General features: G+C 37.5%; 1 protein-coding gene across 2 annotated transcripts in view; it reads right to left on the reverse strand.

Annotated features, from left to right (window-relative positions):
* Positions 1 to 18,465, reverse strand: part of lrba (LPS-responsive vesicle trafficking, beach and anchor containing) — a 275,018-nt gene that overhangs the window by 24,454 nt on the left and 232,099 nt on the right. For both annotated transcript variants that reach the window (XM_081361109.1, XM_081361108.1), the window contains exon 47: positions 7,201 to 7,368. In XM_081361109.1, the coding sequence (XP_081217235.1) occupies positions 7,201 to 7,368 (168 nt within the window). The remainder of the gene's footprint in view (positions 1 to 7,200; positions 7,369 to 18,465) is intronic.

The raw sequence follows: 18,465 nt of genomic DNA on the forward strand, positions 1-18,465 counted from the left end.
ATATATATATATATATATATATATACATACATATATATATATATATATATATAGTGATGATGCAAAAAATCCCTAAATTTGAGTTTATATTCTATTTAATTAATTCAATTTATTAATGGAAATTAATTAAACCCACTAACTCTCAACACAGATTTTTCTGCCGTTTTAAATCAAATACGTTATTAAACAATAATGACAAGGAAGTGTCATGAAACTACAAATAAAGCCAAAAAAAGTGCATTAAAATTGCTGTGATATTCGTGAAATTGCTTAATTTTCTATTGATGCCCAAATCATTGTTAATACATTGTGACTATTTGATAGCCTGGCCCAACTACATTAGTGCAAGTATCCCTCAAATGGGATTTCCATGAATCAATAGAGAAACTGTCCCGATCCGACGCTAAAGAGAGAGCGAGAGAGAGGTATGCCAGAAATGTCCCAGCTCTCGTCTGACTGCTCTGGCTCTAACTGTATTCATGAAAGCATCAGGAAGTCAGGAGGCTTTCCACGACCCTCTCATTGTATTTCTTCCCTGTTCCACCTCTCTCTTTTTCCACTCTGCACAGACTGCCCTTCTTTACATCAATCCTTTCTGTCTGTTTCTAACTCTTATTCTGCTCTTCATCGCTCTTTTTCATTCCGCTCTCCCGCTTTGATCTGGTTCGGCCCACTCTGCTGGTAACAATCGACTTCACCACACAAACTCTTCTTTATATAGTGTAAATCCACTAGTGATCTCATTAGAGGCACTGATGGAACACAGATGACAGGACTACTGTGTCTGGAAATACCATTGTAAAGAAGCGGGGTTCAGAGGAGGCCATGCAAGGGAAGACACCTCGTTTCAATTATATGATTGGTTGATTTCAACTTAAAATCAATGGAATTTGACACACTATATGGCAACAGTTCTTCCTTTCTTGACCAAGTATTTGGTGCTCGGCAAAACCACATTGCGTACCCTATTCACAGTATAAGATCTTTCAGTCTTTTTTTCAGTCAGATTATTTTTTGTTTAAGGCTTTAATCTCACGAATGTTGATTCATAGTCCTTAGTAAGAGTAGATGGCATATTTAATTTGGGGAACAAAAACAAAGATATGAGGGATATTCCATATACAGTATACTGTTCTGCACCTAGTTGTCAATTGTTAAGAAAATGCACATACAATGGGGTCCAAAAGTCTACACTGGAAATCATCAGGGATTCAAAATCTAAACATTGAAAATATGAAAAAAATGTAATTTTACTATACAAATTATATTGTTATTTTATTATTAATAAATTACATTATATTATAAAATAAAAAAAAAAGTGGGAGAATCGTGATCTCTTAAAAAAAAAAAAAAATGCGATTCTCAATTTATCCAGAATCGTACCGCTCTGGTTAAACCATTTCAAAACGCACCTGCATTGTTTTGCATTTTGTGACTTTCCGTCGAATAAAAGACACATTTTCAAATCATATATTTCATAATTGAGGATTTAATAGTGTTAAAATATCGTCTTGTCTCGTTCTCGTGAACCCAATATCGTGTATCATCTCGTCTTGTGAACTAAGTGTATCGTCACACCCCTAGACTTTACTCCACATAAAAAGTAAAGAAGTTTCTACATATTTATCCATTCCATTCAATCCCTAAGTAAGTTTCTCAAACATACACCAAGATCTGAAACAGACCATCTAGGTTCATGTAACGCTGTGAACTAATGACATTCAGCAGTGTGGCATAGAAGTTAGCGTTGCAAACCAAATGAAGGTCGAGTGTGTCACACTGGGACAGTTTGTTTAAGCTAATATGAGGATGCGTCTTGCCCAGGCACCTGCCCCATCGTCATTAAATTCTCTCTTGACATTTACTACCACAGTAGAATGAGGCAGTTCTCAGGTCAGAGCGTCCAGCCAATGAGGAGAGAACGTTATATGGGTGCTAGCCATGCTAGAGGGGCCAATCTCTTTAGGGGCACTAGTGCGTATCTGATGAGGTCTCTTTATATTCTACACATTTAAATGGTGGAAATACCCCGTATGTATGCATTGTGCACGCGCGCGCACACACACACACACACACACACACACACACACACACACACACACACACACACACACACACACACACACACACACACACACACACACACACACACACACACACACACAAAGTCATGCTTCATGAGTCACCTGATTTACTCTAACCCTTGACAAGGTAATTTAGCTGTACAACAAGCTGTGGCCAAATTTCTTATTTTGCATAATGAGGTTCCTACGAATACTTAGAAGATCTCCCATAATGTAAGCCTTTTAAAGGTCAGATTAGTATCGGACTTGAGTTAAAGTGAGACTTTATTTGAAGGAAAAGGACTGTGTTTATGTGTGTGTGTTTAATTCAGGTGCAAAGGGAGCTCTTTGTGCCTGTCATGTTCTTTTTTTTGTGTGTGTTGTGGCAGGGCAAAGACAGGAAGTAATCACCGTCTGAGTAAACATGGCCCAGTCTCCTGAATGACCCTAATCTGCCATGAGACATTCCACACGCCCCATGGTCTACACACAAACACACACACACACATGTGTGCACACACTGGGTTCAACATACATAGATCGACGCAATTACGCACACAGCTTGCCATCAAAAAACCCAAACTCAGCTGCTCAAGACTGACAAATCCCAGTCCTGCCCAAACCAGACCTGATATGCAAGATACAAAACTAAAACTAGAATCAGAACCCAGCAGTTGGTTTCCCCATGACACATTTTGAGAAGACCCAGAGCCAGTGCCATATTTGCTGTTTCCAGACAAACACACACACACACACACACACACACACACACACACACACACGCTGTTCTAAGAGCCATGCTAAACTACACCCTGCTCGTTTATTTTCCTAATTTAGCTCTACAAACCGGCTATGATGTGAGGTCAAGGTCCAAAATGAACTTTTTGCCACACCTGCCAATGGTGACTGAATTGACAAAATTAATGTTTTTTTTTTTTACCATTTTTACCAGCCATGAATGTTTTATTTTTATTTTTTCATTATGGCGATGTGATTATTTAGATGTTTTTTTTTTCTTTTTCTTGCATAATAGTGAGAAACAGCACATAAAATTGGCTAAAATCTGATTTTTTTTTTTTTTATGCTCATATGTGAACAGCAGTGATAAATCTTTTCAATTCTGATTTGTGGTTCTAAACTGAATACAGATCTGACTTTTTGCAATGTGACCTCAGTGTGAGCAGTCATTTTGGGATTCATTGACTTTTACATCACTATACAGATCAACATTCGTTGTAATTTCATGCTGGAATTCACATATTGGTTATTCTTTCACAGAACACAGAAGTTATTGACTTTTTCAACTTTAATTCATTATATGCTGGAAATCTTGAGTTCATGAGAGATATAACAATGTCCAATTTGTGAACAAACTGTTCTTTTGAATGAGATCTTGTCAATGAATCAGTTGATCCAGTTCAGAAAACAGGTATGAATGATTTGTTCAAGAACCAGACTGATTCATTTCTCAAGCAACTAATGCAATAATCCGGATGCAGCAGTTATAAACCCACTGGAGGGGAAGATTTTCATGGAATAATGATCTAAATTTTAGTTTATCACACAAAGCTGTCATATAGCCTATATCTTCAAAAAATGTTTAGCTTAAACAATGAGAAAAATGAACAACTTTTACACCTTTATTTTTTTGTGATCTATCGAAGATAGAAAGTCATACAGGTTTGAAATTGCATGAAGGTGAGGAAATGATGACAACTTTCACTACACTGTGAATTATCCCTATTATCTATGTACTGTATCTACAGTATGTATGTATGTATGTATGTATTGATTGATTTATTAATTTTACCAGACAATGGCTTTTTTTGCGCAAAAAACAAACAAACTATTTTTACTAATGCTTGGTGTGTTAATTTTAGACCTTGCATGGGGTGCAGCTAAGAATAATGATGTCTTCAAGGTAAAATAATGAAATGGTGGCATATAAAATACTGCACAAAATAATTATACATGCTCATTCGAAGACTGTGTGGCTCACCAGTTCTGTTCTGAAATGCATTCTCTCTCTCTCTTCTCTTATGCCTTAGATCCTGTTATGTTTTTTTGTTTGTTTTGTTTTTCAAGCGTGTTTATTACAGTTTGATTGCAGACACAGCCATGTGAATTTATCGATCTCCTAATGGCCTGTGAATGGTGGAGTGGCAGTCAGGCGTAAGGAATCCCATTTAACCTCTGCTTATTAAACAGGAAGTGTGCAGGGTAATGGCCTGAACTGGAGAGATGACTGGAGCAGATAGGCAATGAATCTGCATCAGATAGAGGGATGAAAAAAACAGATAGAGGATTAAGGGCATAGAGGGTGGAAAGGAATGAAAGATGGACAGAATGAATGGCTAAAGGAATGTCTAGATGGAGAAGGATGAACATATAAAAGAAAGGAAGCATGCAGTGAAGGAAGGAAAGACCATTAAAGGGATAGCAAGAACACCTAGATGGGAATAAGGTGAGTCGAGTCATTAATCAGCCTCAGTCACTGAGCATGAAGGGCAGAAGACTAGAACCCACTCCGACACCGAGGACTGCCCCAGTGCACACATTCACACCCACACAACTGCTTCACTGCAGGAAAAGAATGGCACTGTGTGACCTCTGCAGCAGAGATGCTATATTAAGGCGGAGAACGTGTAAAGCTGAGGAGAACTTGATGTGTGGATATACCGGTATGCAGATTTGAGATCGAGGTGGGATAAAGCAACCTGTATCTGCTGGTCTAGAATCATTTTCTCCAAACAAAATCCAAATGGTCCTACATGTATTATTTATTCAACGGTGTAATTTATAGAAAAAGATTTTAAATTGAATTATGGTAGCATTAAAAAGTAGTCTGAAGTACTAGTACATTGCAAAAAACAAAAACAACAACAAAAAAAGAACGCATATGCCTGCTTTTGAGTCGATTAAAAATAAGTGCAAAAATGAGTGTTGTTTTGTATAGGATGCTCAAGTTGCATGATCTAAATGTGAACCTTACTGACTTCACAGCTTTACTCTGCAGTTGACACGCATTCCACCTATGATGTCATACTTAATTTGACGAATGAAACTGAGGCTGTGAAGGGACGGAAGTCAAGTGCATTAATCTTAAGATCCTTGGTGTCTTTTAGCTGACAAAACAATTAAAATACATACTGGAAATTTGTGCAGACACGTTGCACCACCTGAGCGATCAACACAGAGGCATACAACAGTACAACAATTGCTGTACTTTCGCCCCTTACATCAATGTTTTCATTTGCGTCCAAATAAATATGCCATCTACTTTGACCAAAGTCTATATAAATCAGGGGTTTAATACAATCTGGCTCAAAGTCCTATTAGGCTCACATCCAGGACAATAATGCAAGGAACAACCAACTAACAATGTCCTTTAATAATGGATTACAGACCACCATGCCAGGTTCAGTAACACCAACATCCTGCTCGTCTGGGATGATGTAAAGCAGATAGTCTTGAATGGTAAATGTTCTTTATGCTAGCACTGGATGCTGTGTGTACTGTGTACTGTACATTTCACAGGTAAAGCAAATTAGCACTTTTTTGCTGTGGTACTGTAGATTCAGAAGCAGAGCAGAAAAGATTTCAAATATTTATAACAGTATTCTGGCAAGAGAATGCAGAGGTTCAAGAGGAGTTATCCATCATGAAAGTCATTAATAAGAACTGGTCCTCGGTTGAGACCTACTGTCTGAGTCTCAGATCTCAGATCAGGTAGTGCTAGTCCTGAGGGAATAGCAGAACCTGGACCTGTTTGAAGGACATCTGTAGCTGTCAGTGGGGCAGTTAGTGAGCTAGATCTGTCTGAACTGGTCTGTGCTTCTGTATGGCAGCTCCCAGAGAGAAAGAGATGAATAATAAATGAGTGTGGGAGACAGAGAGGTAAGGAAACACAGAAAGAGAGATTCCTATTGAGTCTGTAGTATGTCTTCAGGTCTCACGGTAACAGCTAAACAAATGTTTTGTAAGTGTCTGTTGAAGCTCAAACCTGTTTACAATAGCTCTGTTCCAAAGCATAGTGTGCTGACTCGCTGCCTACTGACTATCTTCTAAAGATGCTATCACATTTGTGCAAAAAAGGGTCAGTTGTCTTTGTCAATGGTGTAGTGATGTATGAAGCACAGCTCTCACAGAATCACTATCAAACCAAGCAGCTTTCTTTTGGTCAACGGCAATGCTGCAAATTTGTGTAACCATCTTTAAATTGTTGAGTTGGAAAATCTTTCACCCTCACACGAAATTCACAATCATTCAGAATTCAGGATTCCTACTGATGACTGGATTTCGCCTGCAAAAAAATAGCCGTACAACGGTAAACGGGACCCCATCCTAACTGTCATGGTACCATATAAGCGCTTTACATAAGAAATAACACCACATTTAATTTTAATCGAGAAAGCATGTCGCATTAATCAGCATGAAATGAAAATTCACTATTTTGTGAATGCATGTTATAGATCTTACTGTAAGTGATTAATTCAAGTGTTTCATTTTTTTTTCTTAAACTTGTAATGTATAAGAAAAGCTCATAACTTGATCTTCTTTATTTCATTTATCTAAACCCCGTCCCTCCACAATCAACTGCAAGCTTGTATTCATTTATGAGTGCAATGCTCACACCTCAAATACCAATAAAAAAATTGATCAACAGAATCAAGTCCCGAACCAATATTTTTTTTCTTTTTCACTTTCACGTTACACTTGTACGTAATAATATGGAAGAAAATATCTGTTACCACTTCGGTTTCATCACAACTTTAAATTACATTGTACACTCAAAAATGTGTTAATTACACAATTTTTGTTTTCAATATTTAATGAAATATAGTTTTTTTTAAATTTATAATAAAAAATTATCCTGCTTTAGTCCTCTATCTTGGATTAATTTTTTCATGGAAGTCATTGCAATGCATTCTAGGATTGGCTCCTTGGCCAAAGTGAAGTAATCTTAGAATACAATTAAGACTACTTTTTGGAACATTCTATGAGTCAGGTGATGGTTTAAAAACACAATAAAAATGGGAATGAAGTTAGCAATGAAGTAAACGGAGAGAGAGAGAGAGAGAGAGAGATGTGTCCATGTGTCTGAAAGAATATGTGTAAGAGAAAGAAACACACTCACCTCTCTGAGCATGGGGTCAGATATGGAGCTCAGGTTGACCGCTCCTTCATAAGTCAGGTAGTAGAAGACATTGAGAGCTCTGATGGCCTCAGGTCCCTGCTGCTTGTATCCGAATATCAGATCAATCCACTGATGCAGCTGACAGGACACAAACTCACTCTCCAGAGCCTATACAAACACACAGGAGATAAAACTAATGTCATTCAAGCTCAGTGAAACAACAAGATTGAGAGAACACACTGCCCAAAAGAACTACATAGAGATGCTGTAGGTAAATAAGCTAAATTGAGGGTAGTTAGTGAATAAGACGCATTGAAATACCATGTGGCATGACTGCTTAGTGAATTCACCACAAATAGTGACATATTTGTTATGTTATTTTTTTTTTTTTTCACATGCCCAACAACTCATGGAGAGTTCCTCAGAGAACGTAACCAAGTAGCATGGGTAACGGGATCTGTCAAAATGTGCTTTCAACAGTCACAAATGACATAATACACACAAATTACAAGCATATGCTTCCAGGACAGAACCACTGGAGCAAAGCAGATCGTCTTACATGAGCAGGACGAGATATCTTTGCTCCTTTGTTTAGTCTCATCCTCTGCGTGCCATGGGGCGTCTGAGAGCGTTGTTGTTTTCGGAGCTATGATTGTTCTTCGACTGTCATAACATCGAAACACAAGCTGTTTCTCTCTTCATTAGTTGCCAAAGAGGGCCTCCGTTTATGACTGCTCATAAAAAACAGCAATTGTGTTAATTTGCTCAAAGCTGTGTGGGCACAAAGGCCTCTAAACGAGCCCAAATGAGTATGAGAAGAGCCTTGATTGTCATTGCTGCCTTGTGTCACATTAATTTCGAGACAAACATTAGGCCCTGCACTTAAACAGCAATTTATATTATTTAAACGCTTACCGGAAGGGGCTTAGCATCACTCATTTAAATGTGAATTCGCTGACAGCTAATTTCGCTTAATTTGCACTCCAAGCTTTCTTAATTAGAACTTTAAATCAGAAGGGCAATGAGAGATGCTGTAAAATGGGGCATTTTGCAATACGACAACAGGTTTGACAGCAAACTGGTTCGGATCTTGTGCAGCAATAACTTCATGAGTGATAATACAAGAAAGCAAAAAGTTCAGAGATGAAACCTAAAACCTAATTTCTTAAGAAATTAGATATTCTGTTTGTTTTTAGCTTGCACAGTGTGTATGCTATGGAAATTCACACAAAGGTGAGAAATAATTGCTTAGATATAATCGGGACGGTACTCACTAATGCTCACTCTATATTGAAATTCTATACTTTATACTACATTACTATTGTAAATAATTTTAATGTTACTTTTTTTTTAATAAAAAAAGAAATAGAATAAAATATAAACAAAACATTTAATAAATGTAATATTTGATAAAGGGTTTAATATTTTTCATTGTTTTACTACCAATGCACAGCATCTATCACAAGCACTTGCCTAAAACATGCAGATTTATTCCAGTTAATCTATTTGTCTACAATTTTATTAAAAAGAACCTGTTCCTCTGAGTCTTTGGATGGATTTATTTAGTTTATTATGTGGATGGATTGACCCCGCATTGTTCCACGACTTGTCTGTTTCCAAACTTAATACAGGGGCTGATGGGCATTTAATGTGGGCCTCCATCTTGTGTCAATCAGCGAGGGGAAACAAAGAGGGGGACAATGTTATTGGACACCAACTCTCCAGAGGACTACCTTTATGTTAATCAAGGAACTCTAAAATCAGGAATGAGATGGGAACCCCGCTCAGGGAGACCTGACCTCATCAGAGATGCAGAGAGCGTTTGGTAGGGTCTCCTGAGGCAGGGGTGTCACTCTGAACCCATGCTCTTTCATCAAAAGAGGAGGGGGAGATGTGTACCTACAACATTAGATTCCTTTTTAAAAATGACTACACCACTCACGTTAACCCAGAGGGCATGTGCGTATATATACAAATAAATGTAAGTGTTTTTGCAGTAAAATGTCAGGTTAAGATGTTTAATATGACAGAAGACTATAACAGAAGACTTATAAATGTGTCTCATACAAAGACAAAGCCAAGCAAAAAAATAAAAATAAAAAAAAATAAAAAATAAATAAAGGTTATTTTTTTTTTATAAAACTGCTTTACCAGTTCACAAAACGAAACCAAAAACAAAAAGCCAAAACCAATCTTTTTCTTTTACTGATTGGCCAGTTTACAAAACAAAAAACATTTGAAAGATTTCTAAAGGATCGGAAACAATATTAAAAAATGTGTGGCGTCTGCCAGTGCAGGTTTTTAAAATAATAGTTTTAACAGGCATGACAATTCTGTAATTATTTACTTATTCTGCTGTCGTTTCAAAATTAAATACACAAATAGAAATATTTTTATGATTTGTCATTCAGAACTTGCTATATAATGACAAAGAACACAAAACAGTCTCATAAAAAAAAAAAAAAACCCTCTTGGGATGACATGAAGATCATCAATGGATATTTTTTTTTTTTTTTACTGTTCATCATAAAATGCTATCTTATGCCTTAACGCTTAAGCCTTTGACAACTTTTATAGTATTTTTATGGTCCTTTGGAGCTTGACAGCTTTAGTCACTATGAACTACTGTTGTATGATTATAAAAAATATCTACGGAAAAATATCAGTATACAGGTCTGGAATGACACGAGGGAGAGTAAATAATAAAAATCTTCATTTATTTGGGTGAACTATTGCTTTAAATTCATGTATATGTACAAAATAGGCCCAGGAGTGTGTAAGATGCAGCTCATTAAGACTGCTCATATCTGGAGAGCATTATTGATGTGCCAATTAGTAGATGCAGTATGTCCCATAAAATCCACTGGGAATCATCAGCATTATGGAAATGTGTGTGTATGTGTTTGTGTGTGTAGAGGTGCTGCCGACTGTGGGGTGAGGTTTCACAGCTGCTGGATAAAAAAAAACTGATTAAATTTTATTTCAGCACTGCTTTTATACAAAGGAGAAATGCTACTGTAAACGCAACAAAGAATGAAGTTGAACTTGGCTGAAAACAAAAAGCACTTTGAAAAATTGTTATGGAATAAACAAACCAAATATCCTAAATTTAACACAAACAAATGACACCGGAAACTAGCAGATTTAGTAACTTATAATACCACCACACATTTGGCAAAACCTGACAAACTGTAAATGTAAAAACTTAAGCATATTTGTGTAATGGTACCATGATCTATTCTCTTCTCTGAAGGAACAAAATTACGAGCAAGTCTCAACTCTGGGAGTATCTGAAAGTTATGGAAATGTCATTTCCAAAAACTACTTTAAACTTTAGTTTTATGTGCAAACTGACAAGCTCACTGAGACATAAAACAGGATTGAAGACTTTTGTTATAACAGATCTTTAATTTTTCCCCGATTTTTTTTTATTTAATTTTTTTTTTACAGACAAACCCTACAGTACACATAGTACTGTTAGACACTAATGATACTTTCAAACATGTCTTTTTACGAGATGGATCTTTCTGAGCTCTTTATGACTTTCATTGACCATTTCCCTGTCTTTAGCAGCCATTTAAAAGCATTTTAAGGACTTAGAGGTAACCTGTCTTTGGCCATGTTAAAATGTCACATAACAAATCAATCTGGCTGTTTTGCATTAGAATACAGGGCTGTCAAGGGAGAAGGAGTGAGATGGCGAACACGCGAGCAGACGGGATTATTTCATTGGCAGCTGGATTGTGCAGTATTGATTAAGAGAGATTATAGTGGCACTAATCACGCATGTGGACTGTGCAATGAGACTATGACACAGTGACAGACAATGCAAATGAAACCCATGAGTCTAATATGGAACAGATTGTGAAACTCAAACTGTGAAATGTTGTTTCAACTCAAATCAATATTTCACGTCTATTTATTTATTTATTTATTTGAGGAATAGTCGTGTAATAAGGATATCATACAGTTAGTTGATCTATAATGCAAAAGTGTCCCATTCTAGGCTAAGACAAGGGACCTGATGTATAAACCTTGCGTATGCACAAAAAAGGCATTGAAATGCGTGTACGAAATTTTCCACGCACATATTGGGATTTATAAAAAAATAAACTAGGTGCAAATGTGCACACACCATACGGACACTCTAGACTGTGTGTACATACTCTTTTACTGGAGTGAGCGAAGTAATGAAGCAAAACAGTATGATTTAAACTGTTTTACATCTGATATGATCATATCATTATTGGAGTTAAGCACTGAAATTTCATTAAAATCTTTTTCCAGAAGTTACAATATTTTTATATGAATTTAAACAGAAATATTTGTAGTGGATGCGCTGCTTTTGAACACTTTTCCTGTGGCATGCTGTGTTTTAATGTTTTAACTACAGCGAGGATTGCTTGGTGCATGATAATTCCACTTTGAATTGTGTTCTAAATAGCAGAACTATTTGCGTGCGAATAATGATCAATGATGCGCAATAACTCCGTCTAAGCAGATGGCTTAGCAACATAGACAGAAGGCCTATAACGACCGACACTGAAGGACTCGCTCGGTGATCGAACGGTCCATTGGCCGGTTTGAATAAATCCGATTGTGCTGTTGGTGTCCTGCACAGACAGAGAGTAGCCGAATGATAACCATTTTGGGGGTCTTCCCAATATTATGAAAAATACTATTCTATTTGAAGGATAGAATTTGAAGGAAACTGTAAGATATGCACATTAAAAACCATTAATAAGTAAACCATCCTAAAATGTATGTTTACCTTACAGAATAAATTGCATACATTTGATTTAAATTTGAATTAAAATAGCCTCCTATTTGGCCAGTGGAAAAGACTCTGGCGTACACGTTTTCATAAATCTGAAAAATGTTGTGCATACGCACACTTTTAGGATAAAATCTATGGAACGTTTTATACATGAGGCCCCTAATCACATTGTCAGCATTTATTTTGCAATAGCTACCAGGTGATTGTACTGACGACAGCATAAATATACTTATACCGTTCTTTATCTACAAATGACTTCTTCCACAGTACACAAGCAAATTCCTGCAAACTGTAAACCGTAATTGTTATTGAGGACACCTGTAATGATAATCATCAACCAAAGGGGATAAGCAATGTCAGAATAAATGGCGATATGGGTGTGACTATACTGCATTTCTGAAATACTATCACACATACCCGATCTATTGGGATGTTCCCAAAGCCGAATACCTTATTCGGAAAGGCATAAATAATGACTTTAAAATAACGAATTTAATCGAATAATAGAAAATGCAGTCATTCCTTGTTCTTGCTAGATAACAGGTGAGCATGACAGCAGCACACAATATTAATCAACTAAGATGATCAACTAAAATGACAATGTAATAGTTAGTGAATGAGTCAAATCTATGAATGAAACAGTACATCCTCACTGTCCATTCTTAGCCATTAGGCTGGTTATTCACAGCAAACCTGCATACGTCAGTGGTTGTCTGTACTGTGTTACTGGAACTGAAAATAAACCGGCTGACCGTTCAACTACCAAAATGAGATGTTTTTTCTAGAACCTGCAGTCTAGAAAATGACTGACCTGGAACCCCTGATTCAAGATCAAAATCACGGATAAGCTCTGGAAGTTATTACTTCACATCCCCATATAAAACTAATTCCGTCTGAATAGGCCTAAATACGAACCTATAATTAGAGGTAGCAGAACAAGACCCTTCATCCCAGAATGCATCTGGCTGAGGTGCAGTGGAGAGGGAATTATTTGGATAGCTGTTCAAGAGTGGCAGGGCCTCTCAAATGACTAATTCACTCTGGTTAGAGTGTGAGACAAGCATGTGTGTGTGTGTCCATGGCACACAAAGAATGATTAGAATAGATGGCTGTGTTAATTAACTTCTACTCTGAGCTCATAAAGTCTATAGAGAGTAACTGATCAGGTAATGATGTATTCTTATTCTGTGAGTGAGAGTGTAGGAGAGAGTGTGTGGTAAACATTACACTGGGAGAAATAAGAGTATAATTTAAGTACTCCTGTTTATTTCAAACAATGGTAAAGCTTTTATATAAATAAAGCTGGTAAATAAGGTTCAATTTGCATTTGTTAATACAAATAAAAACTAACAATGAACAACACTTACTTTATAAATATTTATAAATGTAATATTGTTCATATATATTCTTTCATAATACATCAAGTCAAGTCAAGTCAAGTCAACTTTATTTATATAGCGCTTTTCACAATACAGATTGTATCAAAGCAGCTTCACAGTATTAAATAAAATAGTACATCAGTGTATGTTTCTGGTGTAAAACATCCACGTTTGGTAATGCAGATCAATAGCACTGTTGAATCGATTAATCAAATTAAGTATCCCCAACTGAGCAAGCCAAAGGCAACAGTGGCAAGGAACCGAAAAACTCCATTAGGTGACCTAATGGAGAAAAAAAAACCTTGGGAGAACCCAGGCTCAGTCGGGGGCCAGTTCTCCTCTGGCGTTTATGAAGTAGAGACCGGATTTAACTGTAAGATTAAAATATTATATGAATGCCTGGCTGAAGAGATGCGTCTTTAATCTAGTTTTAAACTGGGAGAGCGAATCTGAGCAACGAACAGTATCAGGAAGGCTATTCCAGAGTTTTGGTGCTAAATGTGAAAATGCTCTCCCTCCTTTGGTGGATCTGGATATCCTAGGTATGACCAGAAGCCTCGAATTTAGTGATCTTAAAGAGCGCGATGGATTATAGGGCGATAGAAGATCCGTTAAATAAACTGGAGCTAAGCCGTTTAGGGCTTTATAAGTCAGTAGCAATACCTTGTAATTAATACGGAACTTTATAGGTAACCAATGTAGTGATGATAAAATTGGTGTTATATGGTCAAACTTTCTTGATCTAGTAAGAACTCTAGCGGCGGCATTTTGGACTAACTGTAGCTTGTTTATTGAGGATGCAGGACAACCAGCTAATAAAGCATTACAGTAATCTAGTCTCGAGGTCATGAATGCATGAACTAGCTTTTCTGCATCAGAAACAGATAGCATGTTACGTAATTTAGCAATATTTCTAAGGTGAAAAAAGGCTGTTTTTGTAACATATGAAATATGATTTTCAAAAGACAAGTTACAATCTAATATAACACCCAGGTCTTTTACTGTAGAGGATAAAGTAACAGGACACCCTACTATGTTAAAGTTGTATTGAAGGAGGTTTTGTGGGCGGTTTTTTGAACCGATAAGTATTACCTCTGTCTTATCTGGATTTAATAAAAGAAAATTGTGCGTCATCCAATCTTTTATATCTTTAACACACTCTGTCAATTTGGATAATTTAGCGTTTTCATCCGGCCGTGATGAAATATATAGTTGAGTGTCATCAGCATAACAATGGAAACTAATTCCATGTTTCCTTATAATATTTCCAAGTGGCAGCATATATATTGAGAATAATAGAGGGCCTAACACAGATCCTTGCGGCACTCCATAGTTTACTGGAGTTATGATCGATTTTTCTCCGTTTAAATAGACAAAATGGTAGCGGTCAGATAGGTATGATCTGAACCAGCTTAATGCTTGTCCTTGAACACCGGTATAGTTTTGTAGCCGATCTAAGAGTATTGTGTGATCTATAGTATCGAACGCAGCACTAAGATCAAGTAAAACTAGTATTGAGATACAGCCTTGGTCAGAAGCTAAGAGTAAATCATTTGTGATTTTAACGAGCGCAGTTTCAGTGCTATGATGCGGCCTGAACCCAGACTGAAACTTTTCATAGGTGTCATTTTCTTGCAAGAAAGAGCCCAGTTGGGCAGACACAACTTTTTCTAATATTTTGGACATAAAAGGAAGATTTGAAATGGGTCTATAATTTGCTAGGTTATTTGGGTCTAATTGTGGTTTCTTAATTAGTGGTTTTATAACTGCCAATTTAAATGTTCTTGGAACATGACCTAAAGATAAAGACGAGTTAATAATATTGAGGAGAGGCTCTTCCACTATAGGTAACACTTCTTTCAATAGTTTAGTTGGTATGGGATCTAATAAACATGTTGTTGTTTTAGAGGAAATGATAAATTTATTTAACTCTTTTTGTTCTATAGTTGTAAAGCACTGTAATTGTTCTTGCGGGGTGATAATCGAGGCTGAATTATAAGGCGCGATTGAAGATTGAACGTTTACAATTGTGGATCTGATGTTTTCTATTTTCTCAGTGAAAAAATTCATGAAATCATTACTACTAAACTGTAACGGAATATTTTGTTCAGGTGACGCTTGTTTATTTGTTAGTCTAGCCACGGTGTTAAATAAGAACCTAGGATTGTTTTGGTTATTTTCTATTAGTTTGCGGAGATGCTCAGCCCTGGCCGCTTTTAGGGCCTTTTTATAGCGTGACGTACTGTCTTTCCAAGCGATTCTAAAAACCTCTAAATTAGTTTGTTTCCATTTACGCTCTAAATTACGGGTTTCTCTCTTTAGAACACTAGTATTGTTGTACCATGGTGCTTTAATTTTCTCTCTGACCTTTTTTAGTCTCATAGGTGCAACAATATCCCATTTTCCAGAGAGAACGGTGCTCATAGTGCTGGTTAGTTCGTCTAGTTCATCTGTTTGTTTAGGTTCAGGCAGCAGCTGAGACAGATCCGATAAGCAATTTGAAAAATTATCTATGGTGGATGGAAGGATTGTTCTGCCTAATCGATAACGCGGCGCAGCATGATATATTACCGGGGTACGTAATATGCAAGTTACCATGTAATGGTCAGTTACATCATCACTTTGCGGAATGATATCTATATCGGTTGGATCGGTTCCATGTGATATAATTAAATCGAGTGTATGATTAAAACGATGAGTCGGTCCGGTAACGTTTTGCTTAACCCCAAAGGAGTTTAATAAGTCTATAAACGCAGCCCCTAACGTATCATTTTGATTATCTACGTGTATGTTAAAATCTCCAACAATTAATATTTTATCGACATTGACCAATAGATCTGAGAGAAAATTTGCAAATTCTTTTAGGAAATCAGCGTAAGGCCCTGGTGGTCTATATACGGTAGCCAAGGCTAAAGATAATAGGGATGTTTTTCTATCATCTAAGAGCGTAACATTTAGTACAAGTACTTCAAATGAAATAAACTTATAACCCGTTTTCTGAGTAACATTGAGAATATCTCTATAGATAGTTGCAATACCGCCGCCACGACCAATCAGACGGGGCTCGTGCTTATAGGAGTATCCTGCTGGAGTAGACTCATTTAGACCGAAATAATCATTTGGTTTAAGCCAGGTTTCAGTAAGGCAAAGTACATCTATGCTATTATCTGTGACTATTTCATTTACAATAACTGCCTTAGGTGTGAGTGATCTAATGTTTAGAAGACCTAGCTTTAGAAATTGTTTTTGTTTACTAATAGCAACATTTTCTGTTTTAATAACAATTAGATTTTTCCTAGATCCTGCAGTAGATTTATTATTTGATCGCACTAAACGAGGAATAGACACAGTTTCTATGCAATGTTCTACACTAGTATTTATATCAGTTAATTTGGTGCAGCAGAGACTATGATTTGGACTTTTGGTTACAAGTCAAAAGGTATTTAACATTTTGGAGATGTTATCTGACAGAAGATCCGATCCGAATCTGTTTGGGTGTAAGCCATCAGCACGGTATAGCCTAGGACGCTCCCAAAACAGATTCCAATTATTTACAAAGAGCAGTTTCTGCTCATTGCACCATGACGTTAACCATTCATTTAGCGCGAATAATCTACTAAACTTGTCATGTCCTAGACGGTACGTGGGAAGCGGTCCTGACACAATGATCGTTATATCAGGCGATGTGCTGCGTACCGTATCGATCAGATTCCTGAAGTCTTTCTTCAGAACTTCCGTCTGGCGCAGCCTGATATCGTTCACTCCCGCGTGCAATACCAAAGTTCCGACGCGCTCGTTATCGTTCAGAATCTCGGGAACGCGAGCAGCGATTTCAGAAACACGAGCACCAGGAAAGCAGTGACTGTGCACCTTATTTTTACCTGATGTAGCATGGACGTGCCGAACAATGGAATCACCGATGATCACAGCATCGCGTTCTGTTTCGCGAAGAGCGGAGAAGCGGTTTTGTGTGGATAACTCGAAAACCGGGAGGGTCGGAGAGGGTCTTGGTCTAGACCTGACTCGCGTCTTCCGCTGCGGAAATATCCAGGCTTCGTGGTGGCGTGTTGGAGCCGGAGTGAACGAGACCATGGCTGATCGCGACCTTGGCGCTCGGAACCGATGCCGAGTAACGCACGGAGTAGACGAGGTCGGAGTCAGCCGGTTAGTAACATTAATCTCTGATTTGTGAGCATCAGCGCGTGATGTTTCAAGAGCTAAACGCCGGTCTCTCAGCTCGGCCTGTCTCACTAAAAGGTCGTGGATCTGTTTCTCAACAGCTTCCAGCTCAGACTGTACCGCGTGCAGCTCAAATGTGTCCTCACCTGCACCAAAAGGTAGACTACTTGCATCTGATATATTCGCCATTTTAACAGATGGACAGTAAGTTAGCAACGACACTACCAGTGATGCTATCAATTAATACTAATTTCTGACAAGCGTCTTAGATATAATCCGTCTTTTAAGTGGTACGGGTGTAGAGTAGACGCACGATAGGTGAAAAATGTTTGTAAGTGAGTGTTGAGAAGACGCGTTCAGCCGTGATCCCCGGGAGTAACCTATAAGAGTATCCAGCGTAGAATCACTAACAGGCTTGAGACACGTCTGCTCAACAGTCCGCGTTGTAACTATGAGGTTTGAGCAGTAGTGCTTCTCAGTGAGGAAAAGTAGAAAATGTTTGTTGTAAGTAAGTTTAAAGAGTAAAATCAAGAATTATAAATCAAATCGATAGAGCTCCAAAGACAACAACGCGTTCAGACGCGACGCATGCACATCAACTGTTGTTAAAGGGATAGTTCACTTTGAAATACAATTTTGGTATGTTTTAGCTTACCTCAAGGGCATCCAAGATGTAGGTGTCTTTTTTTCCGCAGTAGTTTCAATTTTGATATTTTTAGGTCAAACCGTTCTTGTCTGTCAGTCATATCATGCAGGTCTATGGTCACTGTCTCAAAGAGCATGCACAAAGTCCAAATTAAAACAATTCCCCATCGTCCAAATTAAACAATTCCCCATCGTAAGTACACATTGACGGCCTAAGACACGAAACGAGCGGTTTGTGTGAGAAAACGAACAGTATTTATATCGTTGTTATCTCTTGAACACAGC

Source organism: Scardinius erythrophthalmus, assembly GCF_964197995.2.
Source record: "Scardinius erythrophthalmus genome assembly, chromosome: 3".
In the NCBI taxonomy this organism is placed as follows: Eukaryota; Metazoa; Chordata; class Actinopteri; order Cypriniformes; family Leuciscidae; genus Scardinius; species Scardinius erythrophthalmus.